Source organism: Helianthus annuus, chromosome 2 (assembly GCF_002127325.2).
Source record: "Helianthus annuus cultivar XRQ/B chromosome 2, HanXRQr2.0-SUNRISE, whole genome shotgun sequence".
NCBI lineage: Eukaryota > Viridiplantae > Streptophyta > Magnoliopsida > Asterales > Asteraceae > Helianthus > Helianthus annuus.
Window position 1 is genome coordinate 4,282,222 of NC_035434.2, and position 19,794 is coordinate 4,302,015.

A 19,794-nucleotide genomic window follows, 5' to 3' on the forward strand; every position below is an offset into this window, starting at 1 on the left:
AACTAAAATATAATAACCCAGCCCACCACCCTTTCCTTCTCTCGTCCCGTTCTTTGTTTTTTCAGATTCAATTGTATCAATTCACGTGATAGCCGACAAACACATGCATGATCCGATAACTTCAGTTAACTTTTGATATTCATTGAAATATTAGGTTAGAAGCATGTATATTACACGTGGTAGAACCAATGAAGTATTATATGATTATTAATAAAGGGAAAAAAATAAAAGTAATAATAAATAAGTAAAAGAGATCGACAAGTTTGTGATTTAATATCATTTTCTTATTTCTATATCATATTAAACTAGCTTAGAACCTCATGTTCTACATGGGTTGCATAAATTAAATTTTATATAATAAGCAGAATAGTTATATCTTTAAAATTTTAAAGTTAATTTTTTAAGTGATGTGTTTAAAGTTCCTTTTACTATTTTTCTTTGTTGCCGAAGTCGTTAATTAACTAATCTAGTCTTTAATCTGGTGAGTGTAGAAAAAAGTTTTAACATATGAGCCGTGGTGTGTAAAAACCCACGCACTCATAGTATGGTTGCCATTTGGTCACCAAATTAAGATGAAACATGTATCACCAAATATATATAGGTACGTACATACATACATATATATAGAAGCTAGGCGTACGTTTTCACATATAGAAGCCAGCCTTTAGTTTCGTCTCACATTCATCAAACACACAGCATCCTCACGAGCGCCCTCTAAATAATGGTATTCAATCCGAAAGCAGGAACATAGTTTACAGTAGAATGATATCTCCTCAGAGCTCATCCCCCAAAATGACGGTGTCTTCCGTGAGTGGATAATATTCATAATTTCAACCATCTCTTGTGGCGAGAGACGGGCCCTCGGATCCCACCCCCACATGAGGAAGGATATATGGGGGTAAAGGGTGTAACCGTCCAGCATGTATCTAGGCTCACGCGTGCTGTGATAGGAGTCAACGTTGTAACTGGCCAGGCGCCGATTGCTGCATTAAAAAAAAAAAAGATCTTGATGAGCGAAGATGTTTTAGAAAGAAAGAAAAAGAAAAAGGCTGCAGCATGCATGCATGCATACTATCTAAACGAAGATGGCACATGAGAGTGAAAGTAGGTCATAAAGAAGCAAATTTTTTCTTCAACCATTTTCAAATCTTTCTTATCATTCGTGTTGCTCATGATATAAACTGCTTCCTTAAGCAACAAATGCAAATGATACGGAATACGGTCGGGTCCAGTCCCAGGAGAATAAAGACCGAAGTCGAATGCCCCGTCAAGGATCAACGTCGCGTAAATAATCTCAAGTCTATCCAATACCTAAACAATCAGAGCAAAAGACAATATCCAGTCATTCCGAGTACTGATTCAAATATCATACCCTTGTTGATTTAACCAAATCAGTTAACTGATAATAGCTGGTTTATTATGTGACTTATCAATTTTGATATATAACAGTACCGTGTCCATAAACTCGTCAAATGACATCTCTTCTGTTGCTGGTTGGATGATTTGCACGGGGCCCGGCTCCTCCTCGATGTGCGTTTTCTAAGCAATCAGAGATCGATCAACAAATAGAAATATTTAATGCTGATCATTCAAACATCATAAGAGACTAAGACTAAGCTTCATGTCACATTGAGATTCATACAACACGAGCTATAAACAATTAATTAATTAATTAATGATAGGTTTATCAATGTGATGTGCAACAGTACCGGTTCAAAATGCTTCTTCCCTTCTGCCCAGGAGAGGGTCCTCAAAACAAACCCCACACCACTCTATAAACAACAATCAGAGCAAATAAATTAGGATAATGATAACAAAGTCCAATAGCCACAAGATAATAATAATAATAATTAGGTTCATGTAATGAATAGGTTTATTAATTATGTGATTATCAATTTTGATATGTAAGAGTACCTCTGCTAAACGAGACATATATGACTTCCCTTTTGGCACGGGGTGGGTCTCCTGTAATAAAAAAATAACAAAGTTGAATGGCCTATTAAAAATTGATACGACTCACCAAAAATGTAATTAAAAAAAAACATAACTCTATTATCAACCAAACCAATTAATTAATTAATTAAGAGGTTTGATATACTACCTACCAGTTGAGGAGGAGTGGCCTCTAAATGCTGATAATCAACACCAAAGCAGGTACACATTTTACGATAGAATGATCTGGCGTACTCATCCCACTGCCGATATGTGTTAGGAGTAGGAGTCTTCCGTGAGCGAATAAAATCTATAATTTCACTAAGCGTCTTCCATGAAAGACGAAAAGCCTCATCGTTACTGCTAAGCTTAATCATGTCCTTTAACTCGCCATTGAACCTCCTCCTCACCTTTTCAAATCACAAACAAAGAGTAATAATTATAAAAAAAAAATGACAATTGATGTATAACTGTTATTTAAATTAAATAGTACTCTTACCTTCATCCTCCTCTTATATGCTGCTGGCTTCATACTGATCGATCAACAATAACACAACCACAGTTATGTAAAATCAATCATTTGAATGAATGAATGAAGAATATGAAATTAGTACCTCATCTTGTCTATTGAAGAGAACCGCAGCAGCCTCTTCCTCTTCCTCTTCCTCTCCTTCTCCTTATCCTTCTCCGTCTTGTCGATTTGAGATAGGCGTAGCCTCTCCTCCTCACTGATCGATCGATCGATCAACAAACAATCAATTACACAATCAGTTATGTGAAATCAATCGACAAACTTGGATGAATAATATGAAATCTAAGTACCTGATACAATTTGAAGAGACCAACACCCTCCCCTCCTTGCCGACTCGATGATATACGCCCACACACTCCTTCTCCTCGGTGAAAACCATTTCGATGAAACCCTAACCACCTCCGCACGTTTTCCTTCTTTTATATATATATATATACTAGGTTATAACCCGTGAATACTCACGGGTTGGAAATCTATATTTGTAATCAAATAAATATATACATCTATCTATTATCTATTATCTATAATAAACAAAAAAAATTTGGGACACTTGGCACAATATTAGGGCTTCCTAGATGTGGTTTTGGCGGGAAACTGAATGGGTATTCTTTTCACATATAATGAAGCCCCGTTTTGTATCCGAATCCACCAATTCGGATCCGTATATATATGTTATCAAAAAATTAATATTTCCAATCTTCACTTCCAATCTTCATTCTCTAACCGTCCGCCTCCAACCATCCAATTTCAAACCCTAATTTCTCATCCAAAACAACAATCAATCCCAAAAATGTTGAGAGACGCTGCTAAGAGAATCACATGGTGAGGATTACCTCCGACACGGTGGTCTGCACCGGCGGCGAACCGGTTTTATCACCAGAGGGTTGTGGGCCACTACAATAATCCCCGTAAGGTTGGTGCGTTTGACAAGAATCGGTGTTAGAATTATAACAGAACTCACATAAATCTGATGAATCGGTTTTACAAGAATCGGTTTGACAAGATCTGATGAGCACACAAGTGAGGTATTTTGATTTCGATTTTTTTTGTTGTTCTTCACATTATATTTAGGTTAGCGTCGTAGATCTGCAATATCACTTGATCTATTAATGGTTCGATCGATTTAGATATATACTATGTTACGACTGATGGTTAATGTTTTGTTTCAGATTTGTGTTATCATTTGACATGTTACGAGTTTTTCAAGCAAAGTACAAAGAAATCTCATGTCTCTTTATTTTTGTTTATTTGTATCCTTTATATCTTTGCTGTTACTTAATGTTTGAATTTGAATGGTTTATTTTTGGTTTTGGTTGGTTTGATTCTGAATGCTTTATTTTTGGTTTTGGTTGGTTTGAATCTGAATGCTTTATTTTTGGTTTTGGTTGGTTTGAATTTGAATGGTTTATTTTTGGTTTTGCATTGCAATTTGTAAGAACCAGGGATTTGGGGTCGTCTGATTTGATTAGTCTATTTGTTATTCATTATTTTAAGGATTTTTTGATCATTTATGTTAGTTAGCGTTAGCTGTATTTTAATGTCTCCTGCAGCTTGTAGGTTTGATTACCATCCCTTTGTAACTCAAACTTCAGTGAAATGAAAGATTAATTAAGGGTGAGGTTTTATATTGAGATATATGTATCTCACATTAAGATATAAGAATCTTAAAACAGTGAGGTTTACGAACTCTAGAATGTAGGATACAGAATGTTTTATGTTTTTAAAACGGTGTTAAGAAGCTAATGATGTATTGAGATACATGATGTTTTATGTAATAAAGTGATGATTATATGGTTTATTTTGACAGTTTTCAGAATTCATCGCAAAGTAAAAGCCTTATTCACAACTGGTAGTTATTTGATGATTAGTTTAAGTATTAAAACTTTTGGCAACTAAAATATCGTAATTACCAATATTAATGTTCACAACTGGTAGTTATTTGTTTGGTTCAAGTATTTCAACATTTTTGTCATAAAATTTAAAATTTAATGAAATAATATGTTACGTTTTAATAAAAACACAACTTTTTTTAACTAATAAAATTAAACTACCCGGGAAGCAGTCCCGGGTGATAACCTAGTTTAAATTAATAAACGAAAAGATTGTATGATTAATACGGTGTATGAATAAATAATCAAACATTCTGTGACTTTTTATATGAATGGATATGATAACAAAAAACTACATTGGAAGTCAAAACAATGATCGATAAAGTTTGCACACTAAAACAAATAGTAATAATAATCCTAACATGTAATAACTTAAAAATAAAAACCATTAAACATTGTGAAAAACTATTAAACATAACAAAGTAAACTTATAACATATGAAAACCAAATATCTAAAACCTAAATGTAACAAAAGAAATCGGTTCACATATAATTGTAAAACAATTGTTTAAAAAAATTCGACTGATTTCTATGTCCAATTATATATAGAGATGACATATATAAATTGATAAATTCAATGTTATTCGTATATTATGTAATATTTACCAAATAAATAATGAAAATCTTTAAGAGTTACGGATTTATTTTATTATTAGATTAAATATAGGAAAATATAACAAAAAAAAAATAAAGGTATATTTTAACTATCAAATAACCGTATATACAAATAAAAAAAGTAAACTTTTACAATATCTTTGATAATCATATCATATCACCTACATCTACCTATACTGCAAGTTCACTTCACATCAATTTCTTTCACAACTCTCAAGAACAACCAAGAGGCGGTGAAGAATTAGTAAAGGTAAAATTCCGATTACATCTCCGATCACTTCTACAGCATTGTTATTTTCATATATAATCTGAAGTTGTGTTTATTATTACAAATAACTCAGACGATTTTGTTTCTTTGAACCGATTAATGATGAAATACAGTTGAAATCGGGGATTAAGTATTTGTAAAGAAATCAAATTTTTTGTATGTTATGTATATTTAAAAGGGTTATATGTATTGCATGCTATTTGAAGTTTACTTTCATGGGTTAATAGTGTTATTTGGTTGAAACATTCTGTAGATATTGTTATAAAAAAATTGATTTCTTGGTTTATAGTTTGATTTCGATGATTAAATGATTTTGGTTGAAAGATTATGTTGATATTGTTTATCGAGTTGAAATAGGAGTTTAACTGGTTGTAAAGAAACTGATTTATTAGTTAATAGTCTGATTTATTACATCTGATTTATTGGTTAATAGTATCATTATTAACCTATATTTACATAATATTTTTTTAAAATTATGTATTTATATTTTTGCTCATCAATTATAATATATGTATAGCTTAATATTAACTAATGAATCATTCATCATTTATATTGATATATGATCATGTGTAGGTCCGGCTAGGGGAGGATCTAGTCGCCTAATCCTTGTGTACAAACACACCCGGTTGTGCGGAATCCAACCGGAGATGCAAACCGAGATAGAACACGCAATGATAATATGGACATGATATTTCAACGATTAATACCACTGTATTAATACTATGAAAAGTCAGTTACAAATCAACGTTTACAAATGTGCTCTGTAAACTCTCTCTCTCTCTCGTGTGTGTGTTCTCTGAAATCTATTCAGACTTCTTCAGCTGTGTTATGTCTGATGTCTGTGTATATATATACTGAAGGAGTGACGAAATCAAAAGACCAGACGAAATCACTCCTTGATTTCGTCTCATAGTGTTTTCACCAATTTGGTTTTCACCACAAGGGTGATTTCACCCAAATAGTGTTTTCGTCAAACATGTTCTGGGATTTCGTCCATTTCATGTGGGCTTGAGTCTTCATATTGGGCTTCAAAGACATGTGCATGTTGTTTGGGCTTTGGGCCTTGACTTGGGCTTAGAACAAACAAACAACAAACAAATAAACAATACACTAACATGTATACTGCACACACGCAGTTACATGTACATTAACATTACGAAGTAACTAGCATACCAAGTCAAGACAGGAGGATGTCTTGACTACGGCCTTCACTTCGTAGTTGAGTCGAACCGAGCCGAGCCGTATCCACACGATATGTATCAACATCATGTGAAAACAGTTAATTTAATATTGTTTATATGTGGATTATAAATAATGAAAATATTAATAAAATTATATGACTTTAAATTTTGTAGATATAACAATTACAAAGTCATAGTTATCAAAATTTTTTGTGGAATATTAGTTAACAACTAATTTTTATATTGCTATGAACAAATATGTATAACTTTATGTTCAATAGTAAATGATTCTAAAATATGTTGTATATTACAGGTTTTTAAAAATGAGCTCGTCATGTGTGGCTTTGTTAGAAGATGAATCATCGTTAAAACTGGTATGATACAATGTATACAAACAATTATGTATATCTTTTATTAATTAAAATATATAACATAAATGTAACCGTAGGTGCTTCCAATTGAGTTTATGAAGAACGTATATGGACATTATTGGCAAAGAACCAAAATATTGATAAAGCATGAAACTGGAAAAAGTTGGCCAGTTTCTTTGAGAAGTGTAAGTGGTGAATCGGTTATAACTGACGGATGGAGTAATGTAATAAGGGAGCTTGAGTTGCCAAAGAGGACGTTATTGCGGTTAAGGATAATGGAAGACAAAAACATTGAGATAGATTGTTTTGTGGACAACATATGTGGTGAATCGTTTGTGACAGTCAACCGTTACAACATCTTAAAGATTGTAGTAAGTCTACTAACATGTTTTGTAAATTAAAATTTATTTTGATATAGTTTTTAAATAAATGGTATACATATATAACCAACAATAAAATATTACAAAACTTTTCAGGTCATTCCGGAAGCTTACGTAACAAACTGTTACACTTATTCGCCAGTCAAAGATTGTTACAAAATTTATGCAGCAAGTCAGACTTGGAACATTGACACGGACAAAATCAATGATCATTATGTTTTTACAAAAGGTTGTCCGAAGTTATTTGATGATCTTGCAATACAAGAGGATGATATACTGTTGTTGAAGAAAACGGACACCGTCACATTTGAATTGAAAATTTACCGTAGAGGAGTTGAGGTAGTTTTTACCAAGAAAGAAGAAAGTGAAGATGACTCTCTGATGGAAGTACCTAGAGAGACATACTACAAAAACGTTAACTTTGTAAGTAATTTAAAGTAGCTTACAGTAGAATTATGTAAATATTATTAATTTCGTTATGTTATTTTATAACAGAATTTCTGTGAAGATGATGACTCAACAGATGAAATAGTTAGTAAGGTAATAACTAATCATTTGTATAGATTTTGTTGAAATTACTATAATATTTTATGGATTTAATTATTTAGGAAATACAAAGGCTTCTAGGAGATAACCAAGAAAAGGTGAATAAAAACAATGAAGGAAAAGAAATGCCAAAGGCAGAAAGAAAGAGTTTGATCATAGAAGACAATAACCAAGCAAGAAAAGCATATGTATTGGTTTTAAACAAAATAATAGATGATTACTTATATTAATATATTTACAAACATTTATATATATTTAATTAGTATTTGTTCATTTTTTATTTAACGTTATTAATTGTTTTAACAGGTTCAAATGAAAGGAAAAAAGATGGTGGAATGTTGTAAGGAAGAAAACAGTAAAAGCCTGATATGTGAATCCGAAGTGGAAATGCAAGAAGTGACAACTGTTGGACAGAGAACATACAGCCGCTTGGTACGTATAACTAAACTTAACAACATTTAGTAATGAGTATTTAGTATAACTGCTGTGATTATATATATTACTCTAATAATACATTTTGTATAATGTTTCAAAAGGTTAAAGAAAATACAAAGAGTTATGACAAAGCATTGAAGATAGTGGATGTGCAAACAAAAGGTGTTGCAAGGATAAATGATGCTTACAAAAGTGGTATTCATGAGTTCGAAAAAAATGGTGATAAACGATTGGTATGATTTTTTAAAATAGTCAACGACAAAGAAAAATATTCTAATATCAATAAGCCTAAATTAATTATAAAACTATATTTGTCATGCAGAGAATGTCTGCTGATATTGTAAGAATTGGAGGATTCAAAAACAAAGTGCACCAGTTAAAAGTGATGAACATGAAAGGAAAAACAATAGATATGAATCTTAGGAGGCAGAAGAATGGAGATGCTGTAAGGTATGCTATCGAAGGTTGGCCGATGTTCATGAAGGATAATGGACTTCATTCCGGTGACACATTGCATTTCACATTTGTATGTTCACAAAATCTCCTGATCTTATCAAAGGTTGATCCAGTTAATGCAGGTTAAAACATTTTCGATAACAGAATGCTTCAGATGTTTGTGCAGACTAAATGATGATGGTTGTGTAACTATTAAATGTCTTCTTCTTTTTTGGGACATGCAAGTACTGTTAAACTTTTTTTTTCTTAATTAGTAGTTTAAGTTTAAAACCTCTTAGTTCTATATCTTATATGATACCATATTTTGGAATGTACGTAATGTTGGTATCTTTTATAAATGGTTGTGGATTATGAATGTTTAAATATGTATATTTATAAATTAAGTTGTGGTTATTTATATGTCATTCAAATTGTTTATATAATTTGTAACTAACAAAAGAACCTAAACTACATTTAAAAAAAAAAACTATATATCAAAAAATAAATATGTAAAAGACTTATAAACTTGGTTAATAATATAAAATTAATGATTACATAAATGAAACTATAAAATTGATAATATGTCTTTGTAAACTACATTTGAGTATTATTATAAACCGGTAAGCCATGTAGTACATTAAATGTTTTGGGATTTAAATAACTTCCGCATCTCAGTACACTCGTATTGTGTAACTGTTGGAGTTAAAAATGTATTATCATACAAATGCAAAGAAACAATAAAATAGAATTCATAATATAACATTATATACATATTTTTTGATATTTCATGTATATAATTTAGGTAAAATAAATAATATGTTAATTGTAAAGTTTGACACTAAAATTAGAATATACATAATAAAAATACAACAAAAAAAAAGACAAATGTGCGTGTATTATAGATCATTTTGTATGGAATCTTTTTAAATGACAGATTTGTTGTGATACTCAGAATTTCAAAGATGAGATGTTAGTATAAAAATGTACTGATAGAACTTCTATGTTACAACCGTCACACTTAAAAAATTACGTCTACACAACCTATAGTTTATAAAGTGACTAAAATAAATTGAATTTAACAATAAATTTATGTTATAAATAATTGTGTAATTGTATTAATGTTATCAATTCAGTTCCAAAACTTAATTTATACACCTATGAAGTTAAATGTTATTATAGTAAATATTAGAAATATAAAACAATATAAAGTTAAATGTTATATATGAAATAATAACCGAATAAAATATTGAAAATATCTCTAGCTTTTACATTATCTATGAGAATCATTATATATATCACCTAATACCTAAAGAAGCTTTACTTCAACTTCATCACATACCTCAAGAATACCCAAAAGGAGGATAAAGAAATTAGTAAAGGTAAGTTTTAGATTTTACATCCGATCACTTTTAAACAGATTGTTATTCTGATTTCAAAACTAAAGTTGTCTTTCTTATTCCAAATAACTCAGACGATCTAACCCTAAAAACGATTAATCAGTAAGTTAATGTGAAATTTGAGTGACTTAAAGTTAAAATAAATAATTAGTATGTTATGTAAATTAAAAAGGGATTATATGTATTGCATGTGTTTGGAACTTTAGTTTGTTAGGTTGGTAGTGTGATTTGGTTGAAATATTATGTTGATAGTCGTATGAAGAAACTGATTTGGTTGGTTTATATTTTGATTTGGATGATTAAATGGTTTTTGTTGTTGAATAAAGTATGATTTACACTATTCTTAAATCACATATATTGACATAAATTTGTATTGTTATTTATAACAGTTTCTATAATATTGTTTATATGCTTTATATTTGGATTATAAATAATGAAAATATTATTGGGTAATAAATGATGAAAGAACAAAGATTTCTACTTGATTTTGATTTTGAATATAATGACAAATGGGTTTGTGTAATCTAGATTGATTAAAAAATCATAATAATATAGGATATGTTTAAGTAATAAAAGTAATTAACTAAAGTAGAATACAAATGTAACATCAAAAGGAATTATGGTATTTAAAGTATGTATGATTGTCATTACTTTAAAGTACAAAAAAAGAATGGATTATATGGTATTACTTGACCTTTTTTAAAAAAATGGGTTAAAATTATAAATGTTTGTTAGAATGGCTGGAGCTGAAAACGATGTTGTCGTGATATCGGATTCTGAAGAATCTTCGGCTGAATCAGATGAGTTTGATGATGATGATATCGGTCCACTTATATTTGTTGTGCCATACACGAAACGCTTTGTAAGTTCCAACATAAAGTAAATGTTAATACATGTGAAATATGTTTTTATAATTTGGTTAACTATGGTATTTTCAAATATCTCAACATCATTAATGGAAATTATTGTTATATTTTCTAACTTATAGCGCATACCAGTTGAAGTAGCACGGATCACAGGAATTGACGAAACATTGAAAGTTAAGATCGCCAACAGGCAAAATGTGGAGACAAAACATGATGTTAGGCCGGAGCCAAATAAAAACAGTATCAAGTACGTTGTGAAAGGCTGGGCAAAATGGCTAAAAGATAACAACATACAAGAAGGTGATCATTGCAAGTTCCAGTACTTTCCGGATATATGTGTTTTGTTCCATGCTGGTGTTTTCAGCTAGAGGTGATGTTTCAAAGTATGAAACACTTTTGACCATCATATATGGTAATTTTGGCTAATGAAGGAAGATACAGTAAGTTATTTGTTGTTAAAAGTTGTTTTCTAGTAGGTTAACATGTTTCTAGTTAACATCTTTATGTATTATGGACTTCTAGTATGTAACCGTGATTATAAATATCAACTTGTTCTAGTTTTTGTTTATATGTTATATTTAATTCATAGAAATATCGTCTTATAGGGATATAACAATGAGGTTAAGTATATTCAAATAACAAAATTTTATATTATTAACCTGAAAATTAGAAAATATATAAATGACAACATCTATATATACGAAAAAATAACTATTAAAAACATTTACTATAACATTGATGTTAGGATAAATCAAGTACATAACATAAGTTTAAGCTACAATTTCCCAAAAATTTCTTTGTAAACCACGTTTGCAGTTTTGTTTGTTGGTCTCCCATCTTTGTCGAATATTAGAACCTTAACGCCATCCTTAGTCTTTACTCTCGACAAAGCAACATAAAGCTGACCATGTGAGAACACGAGGTCTCTAAGGTATAGACCAACTCTGGATAGAGATTGTCCCTGACTTTTGTTAATAGTCATCGCAAAACATACGGTTATTGGAAACTGCCTTCGTTGAAACTTGAAGGGTATTTTTTTTGTCAGATGGTATCATGCTAATTCTTGGGATGTAAGTTCTTGAACCAACATTACTTCCCGATAATATCTCAGCCTCGATAACACGTTTACCAAGACGTGTGATTTGAAGACGCGTACCATTGCACAAACCGTTTTGCTGGTCAATATTCCTCAAAAGCATTACCGGAACACCCAATTTCAATACCAATCTATGATTTGGTAATCCAGAAACTTTCACACTGTTTAACACATCTGGATTATATAAATCTTGATGTAACGGATCATTAATCTCCTCAGTAGGACATAAACTATCAGAGCTAAGATACTCTACCTCTTCACCCGGAAACAAAGCAAGCAAACGGTCATTTATATCATGAACAACTTCATTCTTAGGAGCGAGTATAGCTCTTTCAGAAAAGTAGTCACGGTCTTTAAAACGATCCAAAACTGAAGGATATACAAAGTCAATCAAAGCTTGAATCGGATCATTTTCATCAGTTATCAAAAGATGATCAGGTATTTCAATATTAGAATCACCATCGTTAGAATCACCAACATTGCCTTCGCCAATCTCTAGAAGCCATTTACCAAATAGATTTATTTCCTCGATGTTTGAGCTACTGGATCCTACCGATAAACGCATGTTGGTTGTCAATTTTAACACCTTGCAATTGGACCAGATGTGGGATGAACATAAAGATGCGTTTACAATATCTTGCCTGCTTCCATTTTGTACAACAGGTAGGATTTGTCTAAAGTCACCACCAAAGACAATAGCTTTTCCACCAAATGGAAGTTCTGAATTTCGTGAATCAAATACACTCAAAACATCCTTCATTGTACGATCAAGAGCCTCAAAAGCATGTTTGTGTACCATCGGTGCCTCGTCCCAAATAATTAACTTGGCTTGGTTTAGAAGATTAGCGACTTCAGTATTAGGCTTGATATGGCAGACCGAATCTTCATTGAGATTAATAGGAATATGAAATCGTGAGTGAGCAGTACGACCTCGTGATAGCAACAAAGATGCAATACCACTTGAAGCAACATTAATAACGATATGTCCAGTGGATCTAATGGATGCACCTAAAGTTTTCCACAAAAAAGTCTTGCCCGTACCACCATAACCGTACACAAAAAACACACCACCCTTTCCACTTCGAACAACATTCATAATTTCATTATACACTGCTCTTTGATCTTCGTTTAGAGAGCTGTGAAGATTATTGAACTCACCCCTAAGTTCATCAGTGTCAAAAGAAAGCTCCTCATTTATCAAACGGTTGCTCTCGGTCATTAGATAGTCATTATTAGGATAAGGCATCGTTGAGAACCTGTGCAAGCTGGATCCATTACGAAGAAGAAATTTTTCGATTTTGGTCAATGTTATATTCTTTAAACGTTCATCTGATACAACGAATCCTACAATGAAAACAAAAAACATTTAATATAACAAAACAATTTGTTAATATAACATAAACAAAATATAACAAAAAGGATAAAAAAAAACATACCGCTCATGCCAGTATCTTTACGCATATTGTATAAAATGTCCTCGGACATTAGCTCCCACGTTTTCTCCCAAACAACTTCAGGTCTTGAAAGCGTATTAGACAAAAGTAGTGTTCCAAACAAAGAACGAAGATAATGACCGTTCCCAGTGAAACTGGATTCTTTAATACACTCGATATATTCATTGTCATCATCTAACAGGCCACGTGCATAACACGCATCCCTAAAAGTAGGATAAACAACACTTTCATATGTTCTGATTTCTTCAAATGATCTTGGTCCTTTAACCTTGGTAAGAAGAATTCTTAGATAATAAGCCTCACTAAGAGAAGGAGACGCAGAATATATTCTCCCAATAACAACATAATTTTGACGTGGCTGCCAGCAACGATCTTTTAACTTCCACACATATTTTGAAGGAAACTGAACATAAGTAAGTTCTCTTGCTTCAGGCTTAGAATTGTTCATCTTCATCCATTCTAAGAAAATAGATGAATTTACTTGAGGTTTGTGTAAGACATCCTCAATATCGTCGTCACAACTAAATACAACATTTTGTTGTCCTGGAAGATGAAAAGGTAATCTCATGACAGAAGGATACCGATAATGAACATCAGTGGCAAATATTCTCCAGCTTGCTTCACATGCGGAAACATATCTAGCTTCGTAATATTCTTTAATTTCATCTTTTGGGATCTCCTCATCTGGACCTCTGTCTGAATCAAAAACAGCAACCGTGGCTCGATCAGGTCCTTTATTAATATATTTAAACAAATACTTAATTGAACCCGCCTGATTGCACCACTCGACGTTGATGTGCGCCTGGTACCTTTTAAGAAGCTTTTTGTTGTATGGAACTACATTCCTATTGTCCAAAGTAACACCCTTCTTCACAACCGTGTGACCAGAATCTCTTCTCCTATAAACGGGAAATCCATCAGAATCAATGGAAGTGGATTCCAAAAACTTCTTTGGAAAGTTCTTAGAACAACGGTTCCCAACCATGCATGGACATTTCTTGTTGGCATGTCCGCAAGGACCATGAATCATAAAGTCACTCACAAGAGAATACAATTCAGGATCCTCATTTTTATCAGGAATTTCAGCTGAGATAAATGGATCAATGTGTTCAACCGTAGGAAGCTTATGATCAGCTTTCATAAATAAGCAAATATGCGCATGTGGCAAACCACGCTTTTGAAACTCAACTGTGTAAACAACTACAAAAAAAAAAAACAATGAGTTAAATATAGTAGATAAAAGGAATGTTAAATACAAAAACAATTAATAACTTAAAAGTGGATATCGATTTTACATACCTGCATTAATATCACCAAATTTTTTTTTTGCTTCAAATCAGTTATCAATTCATCGAGTTTCATCTTAAACAATCGACAAAGTATGTCAGGTCTGTCTTCTGGCTTAATTGATGAGTCACCAATAAATCTAACAATTTCAGGCCATTTCGGATTACATGTGATAGTGATAAAGAAATCAGGATACCCATAATTCCGACATAACGCCATAGCATCCAAATAGTTTTGCATCATGTATCGAGAACCACCAGTAAACGATGACGGTAATATAACAGGTTGTCCGGTATGATTCAAATCACTCTGACCAACCTCTTGAACATTTTTAAGACTGTTAAGCGAGTCAGATCTCAGTTTGATTTGCTGAAAACGTATGAAGTTGAGCCTCTCACTTTCAATCATTGTGTAGGCATCGACTAAAAACTGCTGAAACAACCTTCTTGCATTAAGAATTAGAGAAAACTTGTTATGTCTATCCTGAATTCTATAAGAAAAAAACTCCCTCATAGTGCAAGTTGGTCTTGTCTTCTTTGTGTTAGGACCAAATTCCCTATGAGGAATATTAATCCTATAGCCATCGTCTCCGTACGGAAAAAGAATCGGATACTGGAGAGCAAGGTAAGAAGGATGTAACTCGCTAATACGCTTAAGGACTCCTGAACGCTTTTCAACAATAATATCACGACTTTTATCTTGAGATCAGGTTCATCAACTATTAAAGCAGCAACTTCAGAACACGTAGGTAAATTGTATGTCCTTCCGTCACGATCGCTCTGTGAGATTAACCGTAGCCTAAGGGAAACGTTAGGATTCTCATGGAGGTGGTCGCGTACCATTCTGTAAGTTTTTACCAGCATATTCGTAGAATCTAACATGTTGGTAAGAAACTTTATAAATTTAGCATCAAGTTCCTTTGCCCTTAAAGATGCTTTGCTTGTAGAATCTCTGTAAATAAATGATAGATTGTTAATTACCGTGTTAAACATTGAAATGAACAAAAATAGTATTACATGTTATAACATAACATTAAGAAACATAACCAAAAAAGATACTTACCCAAATAACAACTCTCTATTAGCAAGCTCATTCTCAGTATCATAGATATAAAGTTGTGAGAATTTTGGCTGGGCTCCCTCCTTAGGAAGAAGACTACCCATACTATGTGCATTCTGACCACTGATTCTATAAACATATGGAGCATTTCCTTTGTTTATTTTAGTATCTACTTTTCCTCCCATTGAAGTAAAGGAAAACATAGAATTGTAACGTCTTATATTCTTTAAGAAAAACTTGCTTTCTTGATCGAAAGAGAAAAAAAAGCATCTGATAAGATGGATGAGAATCTTTATATTCAGGCAAGTCAACTTTACCATATCCACAACATAAGCTATATGTTTGTTTTTGAGGTGTAATGCGACCCTTTCCACCTTCGGTAGCCCATAACTTTGCAAAGCATAAGCCACACGTAAGTGATTGGTCACCATGGTCAACGTAATCTGAACAATAAACACAAATACGAACATTAAACACAAATTGAATAATTGTGTAGGACATTTAAAATATGAAAAAAAATATGACTAACATTACTAACTTACCTTTGGATACGCCTTTGGTGGCGTCTACAACAACCTCGTGAATATTATTTTCATCATCAGAATCAAGAGGAGCCATTGGTATGGCTTCTATTTCAATTGGTTTATGAATAAGTCTACGCTTTCCAGAAGACATCTTTTTAGCGAGGTAATTTCGGAGATCGAACATCTTGTGTTACGTTTATTGGTTATTGGAGGATTAAAAGAGTAGCAGTCATTCAATGGTAAAGTTGATGAGCTTGCAATATTATCTACATAACAAAGAAAAAATACTTTTTGGTTAAGTATATGAATTATACAAATAATAATGTATGTAAGAATATAATTGTAACATTTACCGTGTGATATAGGATTCAAAGAAGACATAGCATTAGAACAATATGGTACACTCGGAACTTGCGTACGTATGTTTGTAATACACGACAGTGGTGTCATGTTTTCCTTGTTTGCCAGCATCATACGTGGTACTGATGTTGAAGAATGTTGCAAAACATTTGTCCTCATATTTTTACTTGAAATTGCCCCCGATGATAAAGGTACGTTTCTCGACGATTTAGAATTATTTCCTATTCAGGAAAAAAAATATGATAATACAAAATAATTATTTAGAAAATTATTTGTTGACATCTTTTTGGTATAAAAAATAAACAAAATATGAAAAATCACAAAGTAGTAAGTGCTTGTTATTGGCTATGATTACCTGGTGTTATGTTTTCTATATTTGCAAACGGTGTACGGTTGGGTGTTGTATACTTATCTTGTAGTACATTTCCTTTCTTCTTCATTGTAGAAGAGGTAATAATGGAAGATGTTACGTTAACCAAGGAATCTAAATGATTACCTAATAGGATATAAAAAACATAATATAAAAAGTAATATCACAGAATTGCAGTTGACAAAGTAAATCCATAATGTGAAGTCTATAACATTATCTAAATATTAAAAGTAAACTTACGTGTCGGTATAAGAGTTGATGATTGGGTAGTAAATGTTGGTATTGAAAAATTGGGAGTTAAATTCTCTTTGTTATTAAAAAAACGTGTTGATGATGAAGACGTTGAGCATCCACTTTTAGAAATCAAATTTCTACTAATCCTTGATCTCTTACTATCAAGGTATAGTTTTCTTAACTTCCGCTTGTGTTTAGCCTGAACAGCTGAAATAGTAAAATAGAAAAATGAATAAATGTTGACATATGGTTCTTTAGTATTTTAATTAAAATAATTATTTGTTACACATCTCGTTAAATAACAAATCAATTATTAAAAATAAAATCTTATTTCGTTTAATAATGTAAGAAATTAGGTTGCCTTAAATAAGTATGTTTGCTCAATATTTGACTTAGGGGACTAGGGGTGGAATCACTAGTGATGGATTCTATCACTCCCACTCTCCAATCAAATCATGACATGTCATCAACCATATTTCTATCACTAGTGATAGAAATGTAGGAGGGGTGGAATCACTAGTGATGGAATTCTATCACTCCCATTTTTTTTTAATTTTTATTTTAAAATTAGAAAATAAAAATAAAACACTAAATTATAAATTTCATTAAACTTTAAAAAAAAATTACATAACCAAATAAAAAAAAAACAACTAAACCGATGGCATCTCCCAACCCCACTTTGCGCAAATCGCGCGCTTTTGTTCGATGACAATTGACTTGAACGGTTCGTCGAGATGGGCGTGGTTTTCACACAAGATTTTTAAATCATTTTGTCTTTCGATCGTTTTCAAGTGTTCCTTGTACGCCTGCTCCCGTTCAACTTTTAGGGTCATCATTGTTTCTTTTCTTTGTTCGGCCTTCTTGAATTGGGTCATTTTCTCCTCTTCGATTCTAAAGATCGACTCCGCCACCGCCTCCTTCCCTTTGCTTGACGAATCACCACCTCGTCTGCGTCGTGGCCTTGTGGGTGTATCTTCCTCAACGGGCTCGTCAAGGGGTTGATCGGGTTCGTCTAGAGGCTCGTCGTTTAAGTTCATTTGGGGCAAGTTATCCGACGCGGAAGTCGTGTAGTTCCCCGAATCGGATGTCTTTGATCTTTTCGAACCGCCTCGATTTTTTGGAGCCGTAGGACCACGCGTGTCAACCAACTCAACGGGGACCCACTTCGGGTGATGTCTCGCAACTTCCCATGCCGCCACGTGTGGAAAAGTTCTCTTATGGTACGTTGTGCAATACAATTCGATGGCTTGTTGCATGATCGTCGCCTCGCTCGCTCCACTTTGTGGGTTTCGGCTCTACAAAAAAAATAAAATGTTATAAAACTGTTTTTTTTTAAATAAACTGTTTTTTTATAAACTGTTTTTTTTAAACTGTTTTTTTTAATAAACTGTTTTTATAAACTGTTTTTTATATAAAACTGTTTTTTTATAAAAAAAAACTGTTTTTTTTATAAACTGTTTTTATAAACTGTTTTTTATAAAAAAACTGTTTTTTTTATAAAAAACTGTTTTTTTTATAAACAGTTTTTTTAAATAAAACTGTTTTTTTTAACTTTTTTGTTAATAAAAAACATACCTTTTGAATGAAACAAGCGTTGAACTTGCTAATTTTCCCGTTCAAATCCGTCCACTTCGACGTCATTTTGTCCATGTTTCGGACCCTTGCACCGGGAAGTTTCATAAAATGATTAATAACCCGTCTCCAAAACGCATCCCTTCGTTGCTCGTTCCCGTGTTTCCTATTCTCCGAGATGTGCAAATACGCCTTCGTCAACGAGACCTCCTCCTCGCTCGTCCAAGGTTGTCGGCCGATTGGAACGATTTCTTGAACCTCAACATTTTGTTCTTCTTCCTCTTCTTCTTCCTCCGCTTCTTCTTCCTCTTCCTCTTCCTCGTCCTCGTCAAGACTTGGTTGTGGTTCACGTGGTCCATTCCACGCTTTTGCAAAATGATGAATGAGGGTGTTGTCTTCTAGTAGAGGGTCGAGTGTGTGGGGTTGGGTTTGATACGTTTGCGATTGAAATTGGTGAGGTTGAAACGGTGGAACGAACGGTTGGTTATGGTGCGTTTGCGATTGAAAGGGTGGATATTGTTGGGTTTGAAAGGGTGGATATTGTTGGGTTTGAAAGGGTGGGACTTGGCCGGGTTCGTCTTGCAACCTAAATCGAGCGGGCTCACCAAGATTCGCTCGAACCTTGGGTCTTACGGGATTTTTCTTCGTACCCGAACCTTTTTTTTTCGAACCCCCACCTCTCTTGCTTGAACCTTCCATGTGTGTTGTAAAATTATTTAGATTGAGATGTAAAATTTTGAAGTTGAATTGGAGAGTTATTTGATTTATTTGAGTGGGGGAATGATTTATATAAAAAACCTCTCAAAAATTTAAACCTCCAAACGGTAATATTTGTGCCAAACGGTCAAAAATACAAACGGTCATGTCATCTTCAACGCGTTATCTGTTCCACGCGTTATCTTTATCACGCGTTGAAAGAGGGGAGGCGGCGGTGTAGCGTTTTACTATAACGCGTTATAGGGGTGGTATAACGGACCACCCCGTGTACCCT

General features: G+C 32.9%; 2 protein-coding genes across 3 annotated transcripts; both read right to left on the reverse strand.

The window, feature by feature from the left end:
- Positions 1-498: 498 nt before the first annotated feature.
- Positions 499-2,911, reverse strand: LOC110908836. 2 transcript variants are annotated; one of them, XM_022153837.2, is made up of 9 exons: positions 2,755-2,911; positions 2,547-2,660; positions 2,432-2,465; positions 2,106-2,342; positions 1,915-1,965; positions 1,710-1,772; positions 1,453-1,539; positions 1,138-1,311; positions 499-983 (listed from the first exon to the last, which is right to left on the reverse strand). In XM_022153837.2, the coding sequence occupies exons 1-9, from the start codon at positions 2,841-2,843 to the stop codon at positions 954-956; spliced, it is 879 nt and encodes a 292-aa protein (XP_022009529.1). In that variant the 5' UTR covers positions 2,844-2,911; the 3' UTR covers positions 499-953. The 2 variants fall into 2 exon arrangements, with proteins under 2 accessions (XP_022009529.1, XP_022009519.1); XM_022153827.2 differs by having other exon boundaries at positions 1,073-1,311.
- An 8,711-nt stretch (positions 2,912-11,622) lies between these two features.
- Positions 11,623-14,382, reverse strand: LOC110908358. The gene is made up of 3 exons (XM_022153294.1): positions 13,380-14,382; positions 11,858-13,287; positions 11,623-11,808 (listed from the first exon to the last, which is right to left on the reverse strand). Exons 1-3 carry the CDS (start codon positions 14,380-14,382, stop codon positions 11,623-11,625), a joined length of 2,619 nt encoding a protein of 872 aa, XP_022008986.1.
- Positions 14,383-19,794: the final 5,412 nt, after the last annotated feature.

What these genes read in the sequence shown, in the direction of transcription:
- LOC110908358 (XM_022153294.1), bottom strand. Translation starts at nt 14,382, where the DNA reads ATGGTTGGGAACCGTTGTTCTAAGAACTTTCCAAAGAAGTTTTTGGAA. An exon ending in TAAAGATACTGGCATGAGCG is followed by an intron (nt 13,288 to 13,379) that starts GTATGTTTTTTT and finishes TTTTCATTGTAG; the next exon opens with GATTCGTTGTATCAGATGAA. An exon ending in CCCTTCAAGTTTCAACGAAG is followed by an intron (nt 11,809 to 11,857) that starts GCAGTTTCCAAT and finishes AACAAAAGTCAG; the next exon opens with GGACAATCTCTATCCAGAGT.
- LOC110908836 (XM_022153827.2), bottom strand. Translation starts at nt 2,843, where the DNA reads ATGGTTTTCACCGAGGAGAAGGAGTGTGTGGGCGTATATCATCGAGTC. An exon ending in AGGCCACTCCTCCTCAACTG is followed by an intron (nt 1,966 to 2,105) that starts GTAGGTAGTATA and finishes TTTTTATTACAG; the next exon opens with GAGACCCACCCCGTGCCAAA. An exon ending in ATATGTCTCGTTTAGCAGAG is followed by an intron (nt 1,773 to 1,914) that starts GTACTCTTACAT and finishes TGTTGTTTATAG; the next exon opens with AGTGGTGTGGGGTTTGTTTT.